Below are 23130 nucleotides of genomic sequence, written 5' to 3'. Positions count from 1 at the left end.
TATTGTTCATCCAGTTCTCACATTGTAAATCAATTTGGTATCTATACCGATGGGTACTCTGTTCCTCACTGTACTGTTTAGTGGTATCCAGTTCTTACACTTGACATGAATTTGGCGCTTGTATCTATGGGTACTTTGTTTTGAAATGAACTTGGTGTGTATAAATATGGCTACTTTGTTCTTCACTGTACTGGTTAATGCATCCAGTTTTTACATTTGAGATGAACTATGGGTACTTTATGTTTCTATGTGAAAAAGATGGCACTTTTCAGATTAATGGATGGTCCTTTAGATGTTTTGTTTTTGGACTATCTTTGTCGATAGTACTTGCATTGCTTGAGGAAGGTCAGTTTCATGTTAAACTAATTTCATTGCCAGAAAGGATAAAAATGCAGATTCTCGCATTCTTCATCTTTCATCTCGAATGTTTGATTTCCTTCCTGTTGAAGCTTCTTCATTTTAGATTTTCTTCATGCAGATTTCTTATGCATTGGATGCCCAACACCACACCTAGCTTATTAAATGGAACAAGGAATTCATGTGCTTGGATAATCTATTTTTCATTGTGCAATAGTCTGCTTCTTAAGGGGAGGGTGGTATCTGTTACTGTCTGTGATTACATTCATTCCGTTGGCTTTATAAAGAAAAAATACCAAACACAACCTGTGGTTTTACTTCGTCATTTTCTGTATCACTCTCATTTGAATAATTTCATTACTGAATCTGAGGTTTATAGTATCTGTATGCCAATCATCGATGACAACAGTGTGAGGATAACGATGTTATATGGCTTAAATATACAATTCTTGCACCAGAATAATACGGATGAAGGGATGGATTTTCTTGTTTCTGCCAATGTTCAATCCATAAAGGACGAAACAAAGTAAGCCCCACCATTTTATCCATTCCTGCACATAAAATTTCCATTCAGAAACAGCAGTAAATGAAAACTACTCCTAATTTTCTTTTTCCGTCACCAAAAAGATCATCGCAGAATGGGATTTTGAATTAACTGAATTTGGAAGAAAGCAAATGGTTTGTTGTAGCTAATGATGTGTAGATGATGCACATCAGCAGGAAGAGAATTGATTCTGGGTGGAGAATATGGCGCAAAAATGGTTTTTTAATGAATGCATATTTTTCTTTTCAGACAGTTTTAAGGCATACGTTTTTTTGTCACCCACTAGGATACATATGCAGGATAAAAGTATAGGCAAACAAGATCAGTAGACATCACGTCTTTGAACAAGGACTTGTGAGTCACCACCAGAATAATACATTCATTTATTTTAGTCAAGAAGTTAGATGCTCGAATTTATTGGCAATTTCTAACAAGGACTTACAATCATCTCAACTTCCTCATATTTTTTAACATCTGTTTATTGATCACAATCCGGGGAAGTTTCTGATTTTGTGTTCACTTTTTTCTTTTCTTTTTTTTTGGTATAATGAGGCTGGGAAATGTACCTCCGGTTCTAGTTGGTTATCATGGTAAAATATAAGGCGGGATGGAGTGGAATGTATCTGTAAGTTTACCTGAAAAAATACAAATTAACTCCGTATAATTTCTCATAATAGAAAATGATATTTCCACCACTTCTGTGATGTTTCTTTTCCGTTTCCCTGCCAACTGAATGCACATTCATGTTGTTTCTTTACTGTTTCTTTTCCGTTTCCTGGCAACTGAACGAGCACTCTTCTGCTATCTTACCAGTTTCTTTTCCTTTCCGTTTCCTTTCCGTTTCCTTCTGCCACGTCATTTCCTTTTCCTTTCCGTTTCCTCCGCGCAACTGAACAGGCCCTTAGTGCATTAGTGATATATTTTACTGGTATATGTTACATAATTATCTTTTTTAACGATGGAAATTTTTATTAATAAAAGAAAAGGATGCGATCGAGATGGTCGAAATGACAAGAAAAAGATGAGAGAACTACAAGAGCAACAAGCAAGAAAATCAAGGGGAAAGCATATAAAAAATCTCCAATCTTATCCTATCAAATCCTGATCGGATGAGACGATCTGCTTCACTGTTAGCCGATCCTGCCATGCGAGAAAGGAAATGGGAATCCATCCACTAGATCTTGGATCTCCTCAATCAAATCCGCAAACATCCTCGGATGAGAATGGCTCCTGTCCATCCACCTGATGACATTGAGGGAGTCACCCTCCACAATTAATCTCCCCATATTTTTGCTATTAGTGATCCTGATGCCTTGAAGCACCGCCCTCACTTTTATCTCGTTGGAATCCTCAATTCCGATGGGCTCAAGAAAGCCCACCTGATGAATCCTGACTCATCTATGAGAATTCCTCCTACTACCACCGGTCCAACGTTACCAACACTCAATCCATCAAAATTTAATATGAGAATTCCTCCTCCTACCACTGGTCCAAGGTTACCAACACTCAATCCATCAAAATTTAATTTTAATAAGCCAGGGTCCGGAGGGGTCCATATAGGGGAAGGTGTTTCAGTCCTTTCCTTGCAAGAGCAAATCTCCCTTCGGTATTATCTGAGATCTGGGCTAGAGTAAAACTTGAAGCAAGGCAAGATCGTCACCCAAGATATAATGAGCAAAACAATCTTCATGTAGATAAAATACGGACCTTTGGTTCTGCTTTTGAAAGTTGTTCCACTCCTTCCATAGAACTCAAATAGTGGCCGAAGGCACAAAAGACCAACAATACAGTAAATCAGGCAGATAGAGATAGAAAACCCGTTATGTTACCTAGCCAAACCCGCCACCTCATGTGCCAAAGTCAAACGGTTGTTCTTCCTTCCCCGCTCCCCGCTCCCCGCTCCCTCTTTTTCTACATATGCGACACCTGAAATCTCCCAAGGATACGGCTCCACACTTCTCTAGTGATCATGCAGTGAAGAAATAAATGATCTACTGATTCACTTGCCTCCACGCATAGGACATCGTGATCTACAATGAGAATCTTCCGATTGCGTCAATGATCAATCGTCAAAATCTTACCCTGAAAAGTTGTCCAGCCAAATGCACAAACTCTAGGAGGTGCAAGGATGCTTCAAAATCTGATCAAATGCGAGTATAATGGGCTGGGAACAATACGATGATAGAAGAATTTGACACTAAAACACCCGGTTGGGTTCCAGATCCAAACCCTTTCGTTACTACCAGTTTTTTAATGTAAATGCATTCAAGCATGTCTAGAAGCTTGGCAATCATTTTTTTTATAGGCAATCCTATCAATCTCTCTCAAAAAAATTTGGCCTGCAATCTAATCAACCATGAAGTCCATCCCCAACCCGTCCCCAACCTACTAAAAGCAATCTTGGACAAATGGTTCTTTGTTAGAAGCAAAAGAAGCACCCCCCCCCCCCCCCTCCCCCCCTTCTTTCCCCTTTCAACACACACACACACACACACATGAAAATGATTGTGCGCTCGAGTGCATATAGCTTATGTGCACTTGAGGGCATAAAACCCATGTGGGCCCACATTGTTAGGATGATCCAAAGCATTCATTTGCAAGGCCCTTACATAGATAGGGTGTGTACAAAAAATCAGCTCCATTATCATCCTAACCCATCCAAAAGTGGAGGGCAAAATGGACTGACACTGTTTGTCCACAAATCTGCCCATTTTGCCCTCCACTTTTGATTGGTTAGGATGATCCTATGGAGCTGATTTTTTGTACACACCCTATCTATGTAAAGGGCCTTGCAAATGAATGGTTTGGATCACCACAAAAAATGTGACCCAGCGCACAATCATTTTCCTCTCTCTCTCTCTCTCTCTCTCTCTCTCTCTCTATATATATATATATATATATATATATATATATATATATATATATATATATATATATATATATATATATATATATATATATATATATATATGTGTGTGTGTGTGTGTGTGTGTGTGTGTGTGTGTGTGTGTGTTAGAAATGGAGCTAGGGTAGAAGAGAGGAAGCAGAAGATGAATGGGGAGATGGAGAGCCTCCACTAGGGAGCTCCTCATGAATATGATGTATATAGGCCCAAACTAGGGCAACAATGCACAATGACTACAGTACCCCTAACTACTACAAGTAATGTCTAAACTACCCTAATACATTATTCAACACTCCCCCTCAAGCTGGAGTGTATATGCTATGGAATTCCAGCTAGGTACGAAGAAAACTACAACAAACAACTAGAAATAACAAAAAGTACATAATCTCATACACACATCCAGCTTGGTATAACACTCCTCAAGCTGGTGTGGTGAATAAATAAGGAAAGCATAACAAAAGATAAAGGCCACCATGAGAGTACGGTCGTCGAGATCAGCGGCCACCAAAAAAGAATAGCTCCCCCTGAAGTAGCACTACGGTGAGAGCAGTCACAATCGGGTCTCCCCCTGAATGAGAACCCGGCAAATAAGTTTGGAACCACGAAGCATCGAACTGTGCACCTCGGTAGGGGAATAACAACGATCCATCGAGCAGAAAGGCACACCAAAGGTGCGCAAGTGAGCAACGGCGAAGCACCACGAGCAAGAACACCAGCTAATCAGCACCACAACAATAGAAGATAACCACCGATGGGAAAACCATCAGAGACAAAGTAGACGGAGAAACCGTCACTTGGAGAGAGGAAGAGCATTTAAAGAATCCTATTGTTCTTGTCCTTTCTATTCCCACTATGTTCTGGTATGCTATAGATGTAAGGACATTTGGTCTTTTAATCTTTTTCCTATGTTTTCATTTGTATATTCCGGAGTTTGTAACGATGTTCACGGTTCACACTTTAGCTCACCCATTAATTGATATGTTATTGTACAGAAAATCTGAGCAATGCCCTAATCAACTTATCCACCATCTATGTCAAAAAAAAAAAATTAAGTTGCATAAATGTTTTATAAAATCAAATGAATGAAATAAGCAAAGACATTCTTACACCAACTAATTCCAAAAGTATCAGGTCTATATATTTTCAAAAAAAAAAAAAAATATAGTAGAAGCGAAAAGATGTTTACCATGTCCAGGTATGAGGGATCCAGAATCCTTGACTCCAGCATCCCGTTTAATCATAGACTCAATAAGATCCCCAAAAAGAGAGCCAGTGAAATTCAAAACTCCAAAAGCTGACGCACTGATCAACATTCACCAATTAAGTTAACGAATTATTACCATTCAAAAACAAATTAAGTTAAACGAATTATCACCATTCAAAAGCAAATTAATTAAAGAATTACTAATATAAAGTTAAATAAGAAATAATAATAATAAATTAATAGAGAAAAGGATGCATACTGTTGTCCACGTAAAACAGATAAACAAATTAAATCCATACTCGCGTACCAAACAGAACTAAAGTGGAAAATACATTTATCAGGCTCCAATATACAACAGATAAGTTCGCTGACAACTCATTCACTGAAACCAAGCAAAAGTTCCTATGGATAAATTAGATTGGTAAAAACTAAAAAATCATAAAGATGCATGCATACATACAAACTTCATCATAAATATATCATGACAGACTGCATTTATCATCATTCACATGAACATTGCATGAATATACAAATACAAGTATATACAAATACAAGTCATATGTCTAACACCTACATGAATATCCTGCAATAACAAATCAATGGGGGATGAATCAACCTCAAACACACGAAAATCAAACATCAAAATGAAATTGTCCTGATTCTTCAATAAAGAAAAATGGACTACAAAACTTTAAGCATAACAAGGTTGTTTTGCAGCACTTTTCTCATCTCTCCAAAAGAAAAAAACAGCAAGGCATAGTGATATATTGCACAAGCATAGGGAAGGATTTGAATGGAAAATAAAAATTTGCTTTGCCTGGACGTGTGACGATTGTCTGAATTTAAACAAGCACTATTTAAAAATCCCCCGAATCAATCACTGACTTCCCCAAGTTGACTTGATTTTGGCCGTACGGAGCCATTAAAAAATCTGCTCACTTCCCGAGTACTTTTTAAACATTGATAAAAAAACACTAGTGTGGTGCTTTGTATAGCGGTAGAGTGCATTTACTAGGGGGGAAAAAGGTCGTGGGTTGGATCCCCACTATCCTTCTTTTCAAGGATTTATATATTTTTTGTGTGTGAAATTTTCAAGGATTTATGATTTTTTGCATGATATTTGAATTAATCGTTATTTATTTATTACACTTTCAATGTATTCAGCGAATAATTCATGAATCTTTAAATAATTAGTGATTTTTTATGACAAACAAAAGCATGAGAATTTTGCATATAATTCATGATTTTTTTAATATTAGCTGAATCAGGTAACTATGATCAAAATCACTTAATAGTACTATGTCGAAAGTCTTGTCAAAGAGGAAAAATAATCCTTTTGAAGGTATGAACCCATATCTAACCCACCAGTATAAGCTGGCACTCTAGGATAACTATAATACCCACAGTAATGACGAAGAGCTTATGCTTCTACCATAGCTGCAATCATCTTCTACAATGACCAATACTTGTGAAGTTGATAGAAATGATCACATCATGATTTAATCTATATGCCTAGAAAGGCATTGTTTCAACTATGTTTCTCTCTGGAATGGCACTTTCGACACAATCCTTTCAAGGGTTTCTTTAATCATGACAAGAAACATTTGTTTCAATTTCCGGTTATAGATACCATTCTAGAAAAGAAACATATGACAACAATTGCATAAAGTAGCTATAGCAAGTTTCCAAAAGAAGCCAGGCCATTGCCTAGAAAATTACTTTTAGAAGGCTCAACCTGTGTATGACCAACCATACATAGTTGTGGAAGCCAAGCATTATAGTTGTGGAAGCCAAGCATTATCAAATTTAGAAATTACAAGGAAATCACTTTAGCATTGATATCTTGGATACTATCAATCAATTCTTCCCAGTAAATGAATGCCTACGTCATTGTATATCGGTTAAATCAGAACTTAACCAAATGGGCACTATGATACCTCAATAAAGATGTTGGCCACGAAAGAATCTTTGATAATATGAGTGTAGAAGCTACACAGCCACATAAGCCAGCAAAAGCTCCTTCCAACGTCTTCTTCGGACTAATATTAGTGAGCGGTGTGCGGCCAAATGCCTGCAAAGAAAATTACATAATCTATCTCAAGAAAGCCCTTCTGATTGGCCATCCATAAATTATTATTAAGCACATCGGAGCACTAAAAGAAAAATTTTCACAGATTCATTTTTTTTAAAGTACAAAAGAAAAGGATCAAGTCATACCCAGCAATAAAGAAAAAAATCATGAACAAGATTTCCAAATTAAGAACTGATATTGGTAGGTGACCACATCTTTACACGGTCCCAACATGGAAAGCTATTCATATCCCATGCTGAGAATTTTTCAATAGAATAACATTATAAAATTGATAGCATTGACAAGTCATCCTTTGGGAAACTTCCATGCATATGCTTCATCAATGCACATGAAGAAAATTAACGCAGGAAATTCTCCAATTCTAGAAGTTCCAAACAACCAAAATAATTATGTCTGTTGATACTCAACTCAACTAAGCCTTTGTCCCAAACTAGTTGGGGTCGGCTAATGAATCCTTTAGAAAATTTTCATGAAAAAGGTGAAAGGATCTACCCAGCTCAAATTGACTAAGTCTAATCCTGACACTAGCTAGGTTTGTCTACATCGATCATTTTCTTCCATTCTCTCCTATCCAAGGTCATGTTCTCTGTTATGTTCCTAGCCGTCAAGTCTTTCCGCACTATTTCTACCCAAGTTGTTTTCGGTCTGCCCCTACCTCTTTTTACTCCATCAACTTGGCATGAGTAACTTCTTCTCACTGGAGCATCCAAAGGCCTACGTTGCATATGCCCAAACCATCTTAAGCGGTGCTCTCTCATCTTCTCCTCAACTGGTGCCACCTTTTTACGGATTTCTTCATTTTTAATTCTATCTAACGTTGTGTGGCCGCACATCCATCTAATCATTCGCATCTCCGCTACACTCATTTTATACACATGCTGCTTCTTGGTGGCCCAACATTCTGAGCCGTACAACATGGCTGTCCTCACAGCTGTCTTATAAAACTTTCCCTTCAACTTGGCAGGTATTTTACGGTCGCACAGAACTCCTGAAGCATGCTTCCACTTCAACCAACCTGCTCTTATTCTATGGTTAACATCCACTTCAATCTCTACTTTCTTATATAGAATTGAACCAAGATAGCGAAAGATATCCCTCTTAGGTACCTCCGGTCCAGTCATATTTACTACATCCTCGCCCCACCTCCTTACATAACTAAAGTTGCACTCCATATACTAAGGTCCTACTCAATCTAAAACCTTTGGATTCCAAAGTAGTTCTCCATAACTCTAACTTAGCATTAACTCCTACTTTGGTTTCGTCAATTAATACTATGCCTGTTGATATGAATAAAAAAAGGTTAGGTTCACATCAGTTGAGATAATGTTATGAAATCAATCCATAAAGTAAACAATTTTACTCTTCCAATGGTGCCATAGTTCTCTGTATTGGGTATTGGAGATGTCACAGAAACCTCAATATCCGAGACATAACCTAAACACTAGATCTCATAGATGACTAAGACATCTATGTTAAAAGAATCCACAAAGAAATGTAAAAGTAATGTGACCGACAACCAAGTTATTTTATAAGTTTTACTTACATATATCTAATTTTGTGTGCATCTAATTAAGTCCTGATTGCTTGATAACCAGTTGAATTTTATAAACCATCTATTTCTGCGAAGTTCTTCATAATTACATTTTACCAAGATACTTCTATTAGTTCTATGAGATGTCTACTGTTTTCAAACAAGTGAGATTTTGTACAAAAGAAAACGGCACATCAAAGTGAGCTGCAGCAATACAAGAGAAAGCAACAAAAATGAAAACTACAAAATAGGCATCTCATGCCATAACATCAATCCATTGGAGGACACACCAAAATTTGCTAACCTATTAGCTAAAGAGTTTCCTTCCTTCTCTATGGATATGGGAGAAAGAACTACTCAATATTCTCTAACAAATCAAAAATCTATGTTAAATCTCCAGGGAGGATGAGCCGCTCAACTAAGTGAACGGACCATGTTGAGGGAACCACCCTTCACACACAGTTTAACAACTCTAGTCTGAGAAACATGTCGGACTTTGCTCCATATAGCACGAACTTTGGCCTCCGCATCACAATCACCATAAGGGATGTAAGGGGGAGTTAAACCTACGAATTAGGGTTACCGAACCAGGATTAAGCTTATTGGATTTGCTATCCTCCAACTCACCCGGGCCCACCATAGAAGAATTCTTTGTCGTTGCCGACCGCTTGGAATAAAAGTAATGAGCCTTCTCCACAAAGCAACCCTTTTTTATTCCTATTTGAGCTGTGACTCGAGATCGACTTTCTTCCGTGTCTAACAGCCTTAACCCTAGGTGCCACATTACAGCACTAGCCTGAATAGCTAACCGCATTAGAGAATACTGTGCTAGATGGGCTATCCGAAGACGATGCCATTGACACAAGGGAAGATGGACTTTGGAAGGCAGACAGGCAACACAACCCAAATAACATGTCCACAACCTAATCCCCTAGAAAAAGGAACATGTTTTCGCTTGAGACATCTAGGCTCGGTTCAATAATAGCAAGCCCATTATGCTAATGGGATTCTATCAGCTTTGGTTCAAGGTAGAGAGGCATGAATCCATCTCCACATTCCATGTGAGATGGCCCATTGGAGCAGACCCCATCTCCAGTGACTTACCTTTTCCATTAAATGTCACAGGGACCAACAAATATTACACAACCAATTTATCTCTTTTTTACTAAGACTCGTCACCTTAGAAACATTTATAGTCTCAAGTCAATACTTAGAACAGAGCTCCCCACCAACAATTGTATTTAGCAGTCCTTTATCTTGATTTTTGCCTAAATCAAGATGCATTTCTTATCTTGCCATTTAACCTTAACCCTTCTTATTTTATGCACAAGAAGTCAAGAACCATAAAACGATTGGGGATTGATGCATGTACCTTGCATGACTATCTGATGTTGAATATCTTCAATGATCAGATCAAAGCAACATGGTGAGATTTCCAGCGATTGAAAATCACCATGATTTCAGACAATACCACTTGGGTGATGATAAATTTGCACCCCCTGTAGGATGATACTGACGTGAAAGGGGTGAGAATCATCCTACAGGGGGTGCAAATTTATCATCTCCCTCCATTTTTTGACGAAAAATCATCTTCTTTGTTTCATGCTCGACGGACCCATCTTTGTTAGATCATGGCCAAGGTCTACAATGGACCACTCCTTAAAAAAAATAGACTCAACATCTGATCTGCTTGAGTTTCTCACAATGGTAGCCTCCCCAGCCAACGATTTCTCCGAGGAAGGAACTAGAGGATTCCAAACTGCATGAGGCTAAGACACTATATTCTCAATATAGTTACCATTAAATTGCATGATCACCTTCGATATTTGCCCAAAATATTCCAGGACAACCTGCATTTCCTTTGGCCCTCCCCCTCCTGGTTGCAATTCCGCCCAAATCCAGTCTACATCCAGCCTTTTTAATGATGACACATTTTACTGGCTATCATGTAGAGCACTGTCAGAGTCCAATATGGGAGAGGTAGACCCACAATTTTCACTGTCAGAGTCCAATATGGGAGAGGCAGACCCATAATTTTCACCCACTTTTCTACTAAATTTGGTTTTGGAGAAGCCCTCCCATCTTCTAAACACGAGATTGTTTTCCAGATCTCCATACATCCCTTGACAAATAATAGAGGGCATCCTCCTCCGATTGACATTTGAGGAAGAATCCTTGACCATAAGACAAAAAGAAGATCTGCCTCTTCCATCCACAGCAATCCTAGCCGAAGAAAAATATTAGGCCAGGTTTAGATGGAAGCAATTTAGCTAATAGACATTTCATCAGCATTTCTAGCATTGGCTTAAATGCTTCCATTGGCACCCCCCGCATGTCCTTCCCATCTAGGTTAGAAATGATTTGACAACAAGGAAGAAAGGACAACCGGAAACAAATCCACTCCCGTGAAGGATGGGGAACAAGAATCATCGGGATTAAAAACTTTCAAAAACTCCACAATAGACAGTGGTGGGGGTGAAGGATCCATAGGTTGTATGAAATTTCTCTAATAGAATAAGATTTAGGATTAAGGAGGTAGATAACTAAGTATAATTCAATCTTACATTCAAAGTATGGGCTGTAAAATAAAGAGATAAAATGTGAAGTGAGAGATAAGAAAAAGAGAAGTGAGAAGAGGAGGGGAGACCGTGGAAGGCCACTGCATAGAGCTTTGACATGCCTAGCAATCTGCCAATTCGAATGTAGACACTCTAGCAAGAGCTGAGGTATCGAAGGAGTCGTCTATTTCGTTTGACCATCCCCTCTGATTCTTATTGTTTAGTTCCACCTTTGTTAGCTTTTACATTGATTCTCCCATTGTATTTCCACTCCTTTTTGTTTTAGTTTGTTGCACATGAACACCTCGTTCATTGGGCTTCGCCCTTTTCATTAATAAATTTTTACCATTCAAACAAAAAAGAAAAGAGACAAAATATGTTTCCAGAGACAAAACACAAGGGAGAAAACATGCTTCCAGATAGCGCGAGGGAGAAAATACGTTTCAATAAATGACTGGGATACCCTCACATATACCCATTCTATAACACTCCCCCTCAAGTTGAATGTTTCCTTGAAACATGTTGAACTTGTTAATCAAGTGTGTGGGATGTTCTCCAGTCAAGCCATTAGTGAACACGGCTACAATCAGATCTCCATCAGAAACCTATATTGGAATAATCTCCATCTCTACTTTCTCAGGAATGAAGTGAAAATCTATTTTCACATGCTTCGTCCCAGCATGGAACATCAGATTCTGCGACATTATCGCAACACTCTGATTCAGCTTGTTAATCAAGAGCATGGCTTTAAATTTCAGCCGAAATCCGAAATCTCAGACGGTTGGGACCGAAATTTCAAAATTTCGGATTTCCACATAGATTTCAGTCAAAATTGGGTCAATTCAGCCGAAATGACCGAAATTTTAAGAAAAAATGGTTTCCGTAGGGTCCGAAATCAAACCTAAACAGAAACTGAAATTTGAATCCATGATCTAGAGTATGAGAACTTGAGTCGAGATGCAGCTCCTATAATATATGTCATACCATGAAAGTTCTGCAGTGACAAGCACCATAGCCCTGTACTTGGCCTCTGCATCGAACCTGGCAATTTTGTGATCAATCTTCCTTTTTCTATAATAGCTTGTGTAGACTTCTTCTCAATGCCTTCTAATAGAACATCAATGTATTGGCAGTACATAGAGTACATAAAAGATGTTACCTTATCTATCAACATTTTTCCAACACCAATATCCGTAATTATACGAACAAAATTTTCCTCTCCAACTACGGCCATCATCTCATCCATCTATGAAATTAAGTACTTGGTGTCTTTTTAGTTTGTCCAATAAATCCAGACTTCAAGAAACGGTAACTCTGTAGTAGTAGAGGTGCAAATTATTCAATAATTTTTCAGTTGGACCAACAAGGACATAATGGTGAATCTTTTCCACTCCCAAACCTCCATAAATGTCTCAATATACACATTGGAAGAACGCATATCAAGAAAAAAACCAAAGTACTTTAAAATGTCCACGAAGATAAGGAAATACCAAACACCATAGATGCTAAAACAAGCATGTACTTGAAATTGGGATAAACATCCCAATTACAATGACCCATTACTACTATTCAACAAAACGATGCATAAAGAATGTGGGACTAAACATGAGAAGCAAACAATGAAACAAGGAAAATGATATCAGCACAACCATGTTTTAATAATGGCACTAAGTTAGTTTGTCTTTTCTTTTCTAATTGGCTTGTGAGATCTTTTTGGGAAATGTATTAATCTTTGACGCCTCTTAGAATAATAAAAGACAAGATGGGGTAGTGCAGTTATTAAAACACGGCTGTGATGATATCATTTCCTTAAAACAAATGGCAAACATATAAAGAAGACTTACTTCATAGTCTTAACTCTTAAAAAGCAATTTATTATGAACAGCCTCCCTTACCCATAAACTAAAATGTAGTGATGCAACAAATCTAAATCTTTGGTCAAGTCCTATCAGAAAACTCAGAAACATAAATACCTTTCCACCTAGAAACGCAAATGTATCTGCTGCAATAATGCCGCTGACAGAAATCAATGTTGCGACAAGGCCAACAGTCCAATGAGCTTGACCACCAAGAAGAATTGGCCATGTGGCTCCTATTTCTGCCAAAAATAAACTTGTTAAGGACAAAAATTTAGTAAAATTATCAAAAAAAAAAAAAAAACTAGTAGGAAATCTCAAACATAAAGTGGAGCAACAAAGGCCCTCTAAGTAATACTACCTCAAAACTGAGAAAGGAAAAAATGAAAATTCTAAAATCCAAAGACTTAGAAAACAGAAAGTTTTAAGGACTGGCTACTTAAATGATAAGATCACCCAAAATTATGAATAGCAGTATTATGTGTGTTACGGAAAAGAATTGATTAACAACTATCCCAGCTAATCCTTTTCTCTATTTATTGAATTACTAAGAACTTAACTTATAACCCCTTACAAACCTTGATTATCAGCACTCATGCTGTGCACCTAGCACATCAAATCATAAGCCCAATGATTGCACTTTATTTTCCACAAAAAAAAAGGATTAAAATCCAAGAGGGCCAAGACGACTAAAACACCAACAACACACACTCGCTTGAGTAACCCGAAGCCCCCCCTCCAAAAAAATAAATCAATTAAAAAAAAAAAAAAAGAGAGAGAGAGAGAAACAGGCACAGAAATGTGTTTCCTTTTTCCAGCCCTTCCATTTAAGTTTCCCCTGATATTCCTAAACTCCAATAGAAGAACCACAAGATAATGCTTGAGGGCACGGGGGCCTTCGATTGTATCCGCTTCAGTTCCATCCATTTCAATATTTGCATGACACAGAACTTCAATTTTTAACTGATCTTATTTGGTTTTTATGGTAGAAATGTTACTCATGTAGCATAGATCCGAGGTTTTGAGAACCAGTGAAAAATTTGGTAACAAGAATCAACTTTTGCAGAAGTACACAAGTGTATGGGAGCGGATTTTAGGAGAGGGCCAAACAAAGCTTTCAAACAACGATCGGGATACCATCGCCCGGAAAAGATAAGGCATAAAGTCGGAAACTAATGTGTAAATCTAGGCCAAGAGAAGAAATAAAAGAGACTCAACAACGAACAGTGCAAAGAACATGAGGAGAACACAACAACACTACCCCTCGGGCGAGACTACATAAGCCCGGAGATGAAAACACAAGTAAAGTCGACAACAAGACAACACTAACACTCCCCCTCAAGAAAGGACAACAACAAAGAAGACAACACTCCCTCAAGAAGACAATACTAAGAAAAAGACAACAAAGAACAACATGATAACACTTCGGCTCAATTTGAAGGTCGAACTCGAATACCTTCAACTTGCAACGAAAACAAAGACAAACAAGGCTCAACACCACTCTTAGACATTTTATCAAACACTTGGTGTGCACCTAGAAGAAGAAGAAAATGGACGAAGACAAAGAAGACACCACACCTCTTTCGAACATTTCATCAAATATTTAGTGGGCGCCTTTGACATCACACACAAGATATAGAAGACAAGGGAAAGAAAGAGATACAACAAGACAAGCATAAGGCAACAACAAGCCAACAATAAGAGAACAACAAGACAAGGATACAACACACTCCATCGGTAGTCCATCCATGGAACTACATCAGGGTTTCAAGAAAAAAAAAAAGGCACCACACCTCCCTCTCGGACATCTCACAAACACTTGGTGTGCACCTTGAAAAACAACACAAAAGACATAGAAGACAACAAATCGAGAGGAGAAAGAACAAAGATTAGGATGGAGTGGATGGGGGAAGTGACTCAAAACATTAAAGAAAGAAAGGATTTAAAACATAAAGAGAGGTGAAAGAAACTAGAAAGAACCCAAAATGGGTTCTCGGCAAGGATTGCGGCAACTAAGGAGATTCTCGTCCTTTTTTTTGGAGTGTGTGTGTGTGTGGCGGGTGGGTGGGGGGGGGGGGGGGGGGGTGTTACGGCAAACCCAAGGAGTTTGCGCACAAGAAAAAGGAGAGAGAGAAAGAGAGAGAGGCGAGACTTGAGGGATTTGGAGAGAGAGATTTGCAAAAAAAAAGGAAATAGATGGGTAGAGAAATGAGGAGATAAAATTTAAAGGGGGAGATTTTAGGGATTTAGAAAGAGAAAAAACAGGGTTTGTGATTTCGGCAACTCCAAAAAAGAGAAAATAAAACCGAGAGAATGGCATGCGAGAGAGATAAATAAAATGAGAACTCTTCTTCTTCTTTCTTCCCAAGGATCTTTGAGATTAGGGTCAGAGAGAGAGGAAGAAGAAGAGTGAAGGATGGAGAGTCTCCATTAGGGAGCTCCCATGTAAAATGATGTATATATAAGGCCCAACTAGGGCAACCAATGTACAAAGACTGAACTACCCCTAACTACTACAAGTAATGTCTAAACTACCCTAACACATGTTATTCAACAGATATAACTAGCAACTCTGCATATTCCTCATTGTTAATAAGTCTATATAAGTGCTTTGTTTCTTTTGAGCGTAAAAAACAAATATGTCAACTAAAATTTCAATTAGAAAACAAAAATTGAACCACATTGTCACATGAAAGTTTCAATAATAGTAATGTAATCATCAATTTTTCTACCTGTTAGGTGTCAGGGTGCATCCCTGATTCATGAAATATTGATAGATAAGTAGGAATGCAAGAAAACTTACTAGTATTTAGTGCTGGAGCAGCCAAGCCACATCGAAGCTTAACCCAGAAACAAGGAAGGTACCCACAATAGAATAATCCAAACATAGCACTACTCAGCTGTGCGAAACGAGGATTTTCTCTCTGTAAAATCAACGCCATTGCAATTATAAAGGCGGATGACGTCACAGAAACACCCATGTGACCAAACCTATCCAATCATTTCAAAAATGAATCATCCAGAAAATCCCATCAAGCAGTATACACGAGCACAAATAAAACAAAGCAATGTGCCCAATAAGAGATCAGTCAATGTGCCCAACTCTGCATATTCCTCAACCCGTAACCCTAACATGTAGCTTATATATGAACGTAACTACATAGAGAAAATTACCGAAATACCCTTTAGCATTTAGCCGACCCCAACTAGTTTGGGACAAAGGCTTTGTTGAGTTGAATTGAGTTGAGTTGACCCTTTAGCAGAAACACATAAATTAAATTTTCCTACCGGGGCGCTGCCCCGGAAACCCTGGCAGGGGCACACTGTCCCTGCACCCTCAGCGAACTAATCGTGCAACTCGACCCACATGTGCGTCACGCACATTAGTGAGTCAGGGGTTCTGTATAGTGCCATAATATAAGACATCTGCACAACATAAACTATGAGCATGAAAGGTAACATGTATGATAGATTTTACGTAAGTAAAGTTCAACTAGTTGCTATATGTGAGCCAAATCAATAACAATACTTGCATGCATCCTCCAGCCATCAACAGTAGTGTCCTAAACTTTGATGGATGTTCATTTGGTAATCATGTCCCAGCGGGAGTTGAGGGTGCGTTCGATGATCGAATTGTGTCATCAGCCATCCTGACATAGCCCACATTTCCTTGGATGTTTGGGATAAGGATTTACGCAAATCCTTGCATGTTGCAGATCTCGAGAGGAGATCCCCAAGAGATGCAACACGTCTCTTTTTTTAATGATGCAACACGTCTCTACATGCTTTATCTTTTACATTTTAAGCTTTGCAGAAAGAGTCCAAGTATTTTGGCTACTTAATGTTTAGGGTTAATGATAAAGAAATGTTTGATCTTTGTGGATTCAAAGGTCTACATGATCGGCGTCGACGCCTCGACAGTGATCTATGTCGATTTGTCCTTCACGCTTCCAGCTACGCCACATCCACAATAGTGTCCTAACTTTGATGGATGTTCATTTGGTAATCATGTCCCAGATTGAGTTGTGGGTGTGTTTAGTGATGGAATCATGACATCATTAGATCTTTCCCTGGGTCTATTGGTGTGGAAATCCTGACTTTTCTAGTTGGCATATACATCTTCTTAGGCAAATATGAAGGGAGGTCATTGGTGGAGGGTGATTCCTCCAACATGATCTCATCAACTAGAGGAGAGAAGCTTGGTCCTTGGAGACCAGCACGTTACACCAGTGATATAACGGATAGATGTAAATCTGGAGATCTTTCATTTGTTCATATTCCTATGAGTACCAAAATGATTGGCAGATAATCTGGCCAAATGGAGGGTCAGAAGACCTGAACTGTATATAAGGAAATTTCTGCCCACTGATCTACAGTTGCAATCTATGTTCTTAATGAACTCTTGTAACTGTTCTTCAAAATAAAGTGATGATAATATAGCATCCATCTTCCTTTCATATAAGTTGATCACTGGATAATGCATGTGGGCTTAGTGTGAATTATAAAATCCTCATGGTTCCGGTTAACGGATGTGTAACTAATAGGACTGACTGTCAGTAAAATAAATTTTAAAAAAATCATGTGAATTATGATTTAGATATGTGAGAGAGAGAGAAACAGAGAGCATGAGCCTTGTAAGAAAACTCACATTGTCAATATAGGCATGAGAGCACAAATGATGGAGCAAACCCGCGATACATATCTAGGAGGGGGAGTCATTCCTGATGCGATACCACGACTCCTGACAAGCTCAAAATACTCGCGCGCACCAACCAAAACTGCGGATGCCAGTGCCACTGTGAAAAACCATCCCCCAGTCAACACAATGCCGCCTACACAAATACCAATCCCAAGTCCAAATATGATCCGCTTTTTTAACTGATTCCCTTGTTGCTCTGTAACCAACCTCTCTATCTTCAAAGATGAATAGCCTCTTTCAATTTCCTACATCATAACCATCTCAGATGTCTTGATTCAATTCTCCATTCCATGACCCAATATACAAAAAAATGGAATCCAGTGCTCCTCAAGAACACCATGAATACAACAATGCCTTTTAGAACAAAACCGAGACAATAGCATGCAAAATAGTTCGGGAGAAAACAGTTCATAATCATCCGAAAAAAATGCATTTCTAGTACTAGCATCATCAGTAAACTAAAATCGTTCCAAGTCCAACTGCTCCTTCGAATCAAAGTTAAGAACAGAAGAATTAGAATAGAGATTAAAACCCAACGGTAGTTTGAGATTTAAATTCGATTCTAAATTTGAAACAACCAATTACTCCAAAAGCTTAAGCTGAGTTGGCGTTATTTAATAATTTATATTTCAACACTCCCCTCACGTCTGGCTCCTCTTTCTGGGTTGACCATACAAGTGGATTTTCAATATCAAGGAGTTGTTGGATTTTGAACCCAAGACCTGCTGTGAGGCAATAGCTCTGATACCATGTGAAACAACCAATTACTCCAAAAGCTTAATGATGGGGATCGTAGACGTCCGTTGCGGACTTATTCTAGACGGGGCCGCACTCACAAGGCCCCATAGGGATATTACTGGTATTTAATTCCTTGTAGGGATATTTTAGGGTTTTATTTGGGATTATTAGGGTTATTTTGGTTTGTTAGGGATTTTAGGGGCATTTTTACTCTTTTATGATTGTCGGTTGCCTATATATAGGCTAATTTATTAATTTTTGTTTAGTTTTGATGATTAATTGATTGATTACAGATTTGAGTTCTTCTATCTCCTCCCAATTTCTTTTCGTCTACTTCTACTTCTCTTCTTCTTCTTCTTCTTCGTCTACTTCTACTTCTACTTCTCTTGTTCTCTCTCCCTAGCCTACATCAGATTGGTATTACAGCGAAAGAACCAAGGTCATCTTCAACGTCCAGTCCGTCCGGCATGCCGATCATCCCAAACCAGCCTCTTCTCCTAAAATTAGCAGCAGCCCCATCTTATTTTAGCCTACTAACTCACATCCTAAAGCTACCCAAATTTATCCCAACCGCTGCTACCATCTCTTTGTCAATCACCACCCATCCATTAACCTTTCCTCAGCTACTTCTTCCCCTCCTTTGCAGCCACCTTCATCCCTTACTCCACACAAGAACCAAACCCTTCTTTTGCCCTCATCTAAACCAGCCACCCGCCTACAGTATTCTAAAGGCACAAAAACTCCCATCAAAACTGCCGCCCAGAAGTTTTCTTATTCTCAGCCATTAAAGACCGTAAAACTCCTAACCTTTTTCCCTACCAGCCCATCGCCGGCCCTCATACCCGACCTCCGCACACACGACGAGAGGAGGAGATTTGCTGCCCAGAAAGTAGAGAAATCTGCACTTCCTTCCTCGATTGGTTAGCTAACATGGAAGACTACTTTGAGTGGTTTGAAATGTCCGACCAACAGAGCGTGCGGTTTGCCAAAATGAAATTAGTGGGATCAGAATGTCCGGAGGAACCAAGAGCATTTAGGAGAGCCACCCCTGAGACCATATAAGAGGCTTATCATAAGACTCTTGAAATTGAAATATACCTTAGATTCCCCAACCCCAGATGTGGGACTTCCCAAATGAGAGAGACCCAACCAGCTAGATCCAGGTCATCGCAAAGAACTGGCAGAGTTAGCCAGTCAGGGTCAGTTGCCTCGAGAAGCACCAAGGTGTTTCCAGAGGTAGCAACAACACCGGCCTGGCTGTTAGCACTAGTCGGGATAGAGGAACTGTAACTTCAAATTCCTGCCAAGGTCAATCGGGTCCTGAGTATTTTAACTGCCATGGGAAAGGTCACATTGTGTCCCGTTGTCCGCAGTGCACCCTTAACATAGATGAGGAACACGGTGACCCCTCTAAGGGTCAAGATAATGAGCAAGACATCAATTCATTTGACCTCATGGATTCGGGTGAGGAGGACGATGGCGACAATGCACATGATGACCCGCGTGTGAGTGTAGTTAGGTGTGTTTTGTCCAATACTGCAAAGAAAAAGGATTCGCAACGCACTAACATTTTTCATACTTATCTTAAATGCGGAGACAAAGTGAGTAAGAACGTAATCGACGAAGGAAGTTCAACGAATGTTGTCTCCCAAGCGGGTGTTGCTAGAATGAAACTTAAACCAGAACCACACCCGCAACCATATAAAGTTGCTTGGATAGATGAGACATCCTTACCAGTCTCGGAGAGATGTCTTGTCCCCATTCAAATAGGTGACTACTCATACCATTAGGCGTGGGCATTATTCGGTTAAAACTGAAATAATCGACCGAACCGAATCCGGTCGGTTATTTCGGTTCGGTTTCAGTTTTACATCATCCCAAATTTCGGTTTTCAGTTTCGGTTTCAGTGTTCGTTGAAAATTTATTCGGTTAAACGAAATAACCGAATGACAGGTGAAGATGTGTGTGACCCTGTTTGATGTTCAAAAATATTCGCTTCACATGTAATGTATCAGAGCCTTTTTAATCTTCTCTCTCTTTCTTCCATTGCTGGAATGGAAAAGTTACTAGTCAGTAGTCAGTACAGTGTAAAGTTGAACTTGTGTTTACATTTTACGTGAGAATACCGAGAAAGTTAAAAGGAAGAAAAATATCTCAGGAAAGTGGTCTCCCACTACATAAGAGATTTCTCGAGCCATGAGATAGAACCCTAGTTTCAAGAGAACATCAGAGCCTCAGAGGCATAGAAGCATTAAATATCGGTAGCCGTATGGGGCTTGCATTTGTGACTACTGAATAACTTAAAACGAAAGGGGGGTGTCGCGAGTAATAAAAAGGGGGTGAAGTGAATAAGTTGAAACCTAAAAACTAAAGGTTAAAATTAGGGTTTTCTTCTTTTCTTTTCATCTTACCTAAAACCTAAAAGAGAGAGAGCTGCTAGTGTATTTTTCTGCTGTCTCTCTCTCTCTCTCCCTCGTCTCTGCCTCCGTGGCTTCGCCTCCTCGTCTCCGGCCACCTCTCCACGGTAAGAGTCTCTCTTATTTAGTTATTTTCGGTTTTTTTCTTTCTTTATCTTTTTTCATTTTAGGGTTTTGAATCTTTTGATTTCTCTCCCCTCTTTCAGTGTTTCTTTGGTTTTGGTTCGAGAGCACGGCTCCAAGCCTCCATCAGAAGATTCAGAGGTATGGGTTCTTTTCCTTTTTCCTTTTTCCTTTTTCCTTTTTTTTTTTTTTTGCCTTTTCTATTACTGTTTTTCGTCTTACAAAGATTGTGAAGAGTTTTTCACTACCTGATTTGGTTTCCATTTGAAATTTTAATGGAGAAATTGGCTTTTGTTCATCCAAGAAACCTAGTTTATTTTGTCTCCCTGTTTTTCTTTTGTTCATCAGACACTACTTGTCATTATTCGGTTAGTAGAAAGGGATGTAAATGGGAAGAAAGAAAAAGTAATGTAGGGTTACGGGGGGGGGCGTACAAGGGAGAAGGACGGGCTCGGGTGGGTAGGGGGTCGCGGGTGGGTGGGTGGAGGGGGGTGGCGGAAGAGGGAGGGGGTGGCGGACAGAAGGAGGACGGGGGGCGACGGGCAGAGAGAAGAGGGAGCGGGGTGCCGACGGCAGAGAGAGAAGGAGGGGATGCCGACGGGAGGGAAGGGGGGGGGGGGGGGGGGGGGGGGGGGCGCCGACGGAAAGATGGGGTCGGGCTAGGGTTAGGTTTGGGGTGAGGGGTAGGCGTAGGGAAGTGGAGAAGGAGTGGCTAGGGTTAGGGTATGAAGAAGGTGGAGGCTAAGGGTTTTCCCTAGGGATCATAAACCCTAGGGCTCTGATACCATGTTAAGAGAGAAATGAAAGAAAAGAATAGTGAGAGTTAGGGATGTCTCCCCCTCACTGATTTATTTATATATTGAAAGACAAAGTACAATTACTAGAATGCCCATAGGCTTATTCTAACATGAATGAAGAAAAGAGAGTTCCATTGCACCAATGTGGCTACCCGGGCTTTACAAAACATAAAACAAAAAATGTGAGGCTCCTGTCGTCCTAGCTCAGTCCTAGCTCGTCCTAGCTCATCCTGACTTTTCTAAAATCTTTGAAGTTTCACGTGATGCGACGGGAGTAGGTATAAGAGGGGTATTGAGTCAAGAAGGTCACCTTGTAACCTATTTTATCGAGAAGCCTAATGAAGCTAAGCAACGATACTCCACTTATGATAAGGAGTTATATGCTGTCATAAAGATGTTGTTTCACTGGAGGTATTATTTATTGCCTCAAGAGTTTGTGTTATATTCTGACCATGAATCGTTGAAACACCTTCATTCACAAAAGAAATTAAGTATGCTAAATAGATAGAATTCCTCCATAAATGCACATTCGTCCTCAATCATCATGCAGGAGTTGGCAATAAGGACGTTGATGCCCTAAGTCATGTGGTTATGGTCTTACAGAGTGTCAATAGGGTTTGACAGGCTAAAGGACAAGTATGCCACATGTCCTGATTTTGGCATCATCTTTTAAGAAGTCCATGATGGTAACCATCGAGACCACATAAATTTATTAATTCGAGACAATTATCTATTTCGAGGATCTAGGCTATGCATTCCCTGAACTTCACTTAGAGATTTCTTAGTTTGGGAATTGTATGTCAGTAGTCTAACAGGACACTTTGGCAAAGATAAAACAATCGCAAAAATCGATAATCGATTTTACTAGCCATCTTTAAATAAAGACGTAGTGCGCATTATGTCCTAGTATCGCACCTGCTAATTAGGGAAAGCTAAGAAGCAAAACACTGGGTTATACACCCCATTGGCTATTCCACACTCCACATGGACAGCTAGAGGACATGACTCTATCCTAGTGGTAGTAGATCGATTCTCACGGGTGGCTCACTTCATTCTGTGTAGCAAGACAATTAATGCCTCACATGTTGCTAAGCTGTTCTTCATGGAGGTCGTCATACTTCATGGGTTACCTATTTCTATTGTGCCAGACAGATATGTCAAATTCGTCAGTTATTTTTGGAGGACACTATGGAAGCTCTTTGGGATCCAATTGACATTTTCCTCAACATTTCATCCACAAAATGATGGCCAAACTGGGGTCGTTAACCGTAGTCCAGCAGATTTGTTGAGATGTCTAGTAGGGGACCGT

At 39.4% G+C, this 23130-nt stretch overlaps 1 protein-coding gene across 2 annotated transcripts in view; it reads right to left on the bottom strand.

Annotated features, from left to right (window-relative positions):
• LOC143885018 (phosphatidate cytidylyltransferase 4, chloroplastic-like) overlaps positions 1 to 23130 on the bottom strand; it is a 32567-nt gene that overhangs the window by 7284 nt on the left and 2153 nt on the right. Inside the window, exons 2-6 of one of the 2 annotated variants that reach the window (XM_077388963.1) lie at positions 17696 to 17991; positions 15851 to 16038; positions 13165 to 13289; positions 6948 to 7081; positions 4993 to 5108 (exon numbers count right to left, since the gene is read on the bottom strand). In XM_077388963.1, coding sequence (XP_077245078.1) covers positions 4993 to 5108; positions 6948 to 7081; positions 13165 to 13289; positions 15851 to 16038; positions 17696 to 17991 — 859 coding nt within the window. Of the gene's footprint in view, positions 1 to 4992; positions 5109 to 5460; positions 5627 to 6947; positions 7082 to 13164; positions 13290 to 15850; positions 16039 to 17695; positions 17992 to 23130 lie in introns of those variants that run through there. The other variant, XM_077388964.1, reaches the window with a different exon arrangement.

This window comes from Tasmannia lanceolata, unplaced genomic scaffold (genome assembly GCF_043159265.1).
Source record: "Tasmannia lanceolata isolate RefF3 unplaced genomic scaffold, GAP_Taslan_0.1 ptg000008l, whole genome shotgun sequence".
NCBI lineage: Eukaryota > Viridiplantae > Streptophyta > Magnoliopsida > Canellales > Winteraceae > Tasmannia > Tasmannia lanceolata.
Note: the sequence above shows the minus strand (reverse complement) of the source record. Positions and strands in the feature narration are given on the sequence as shown.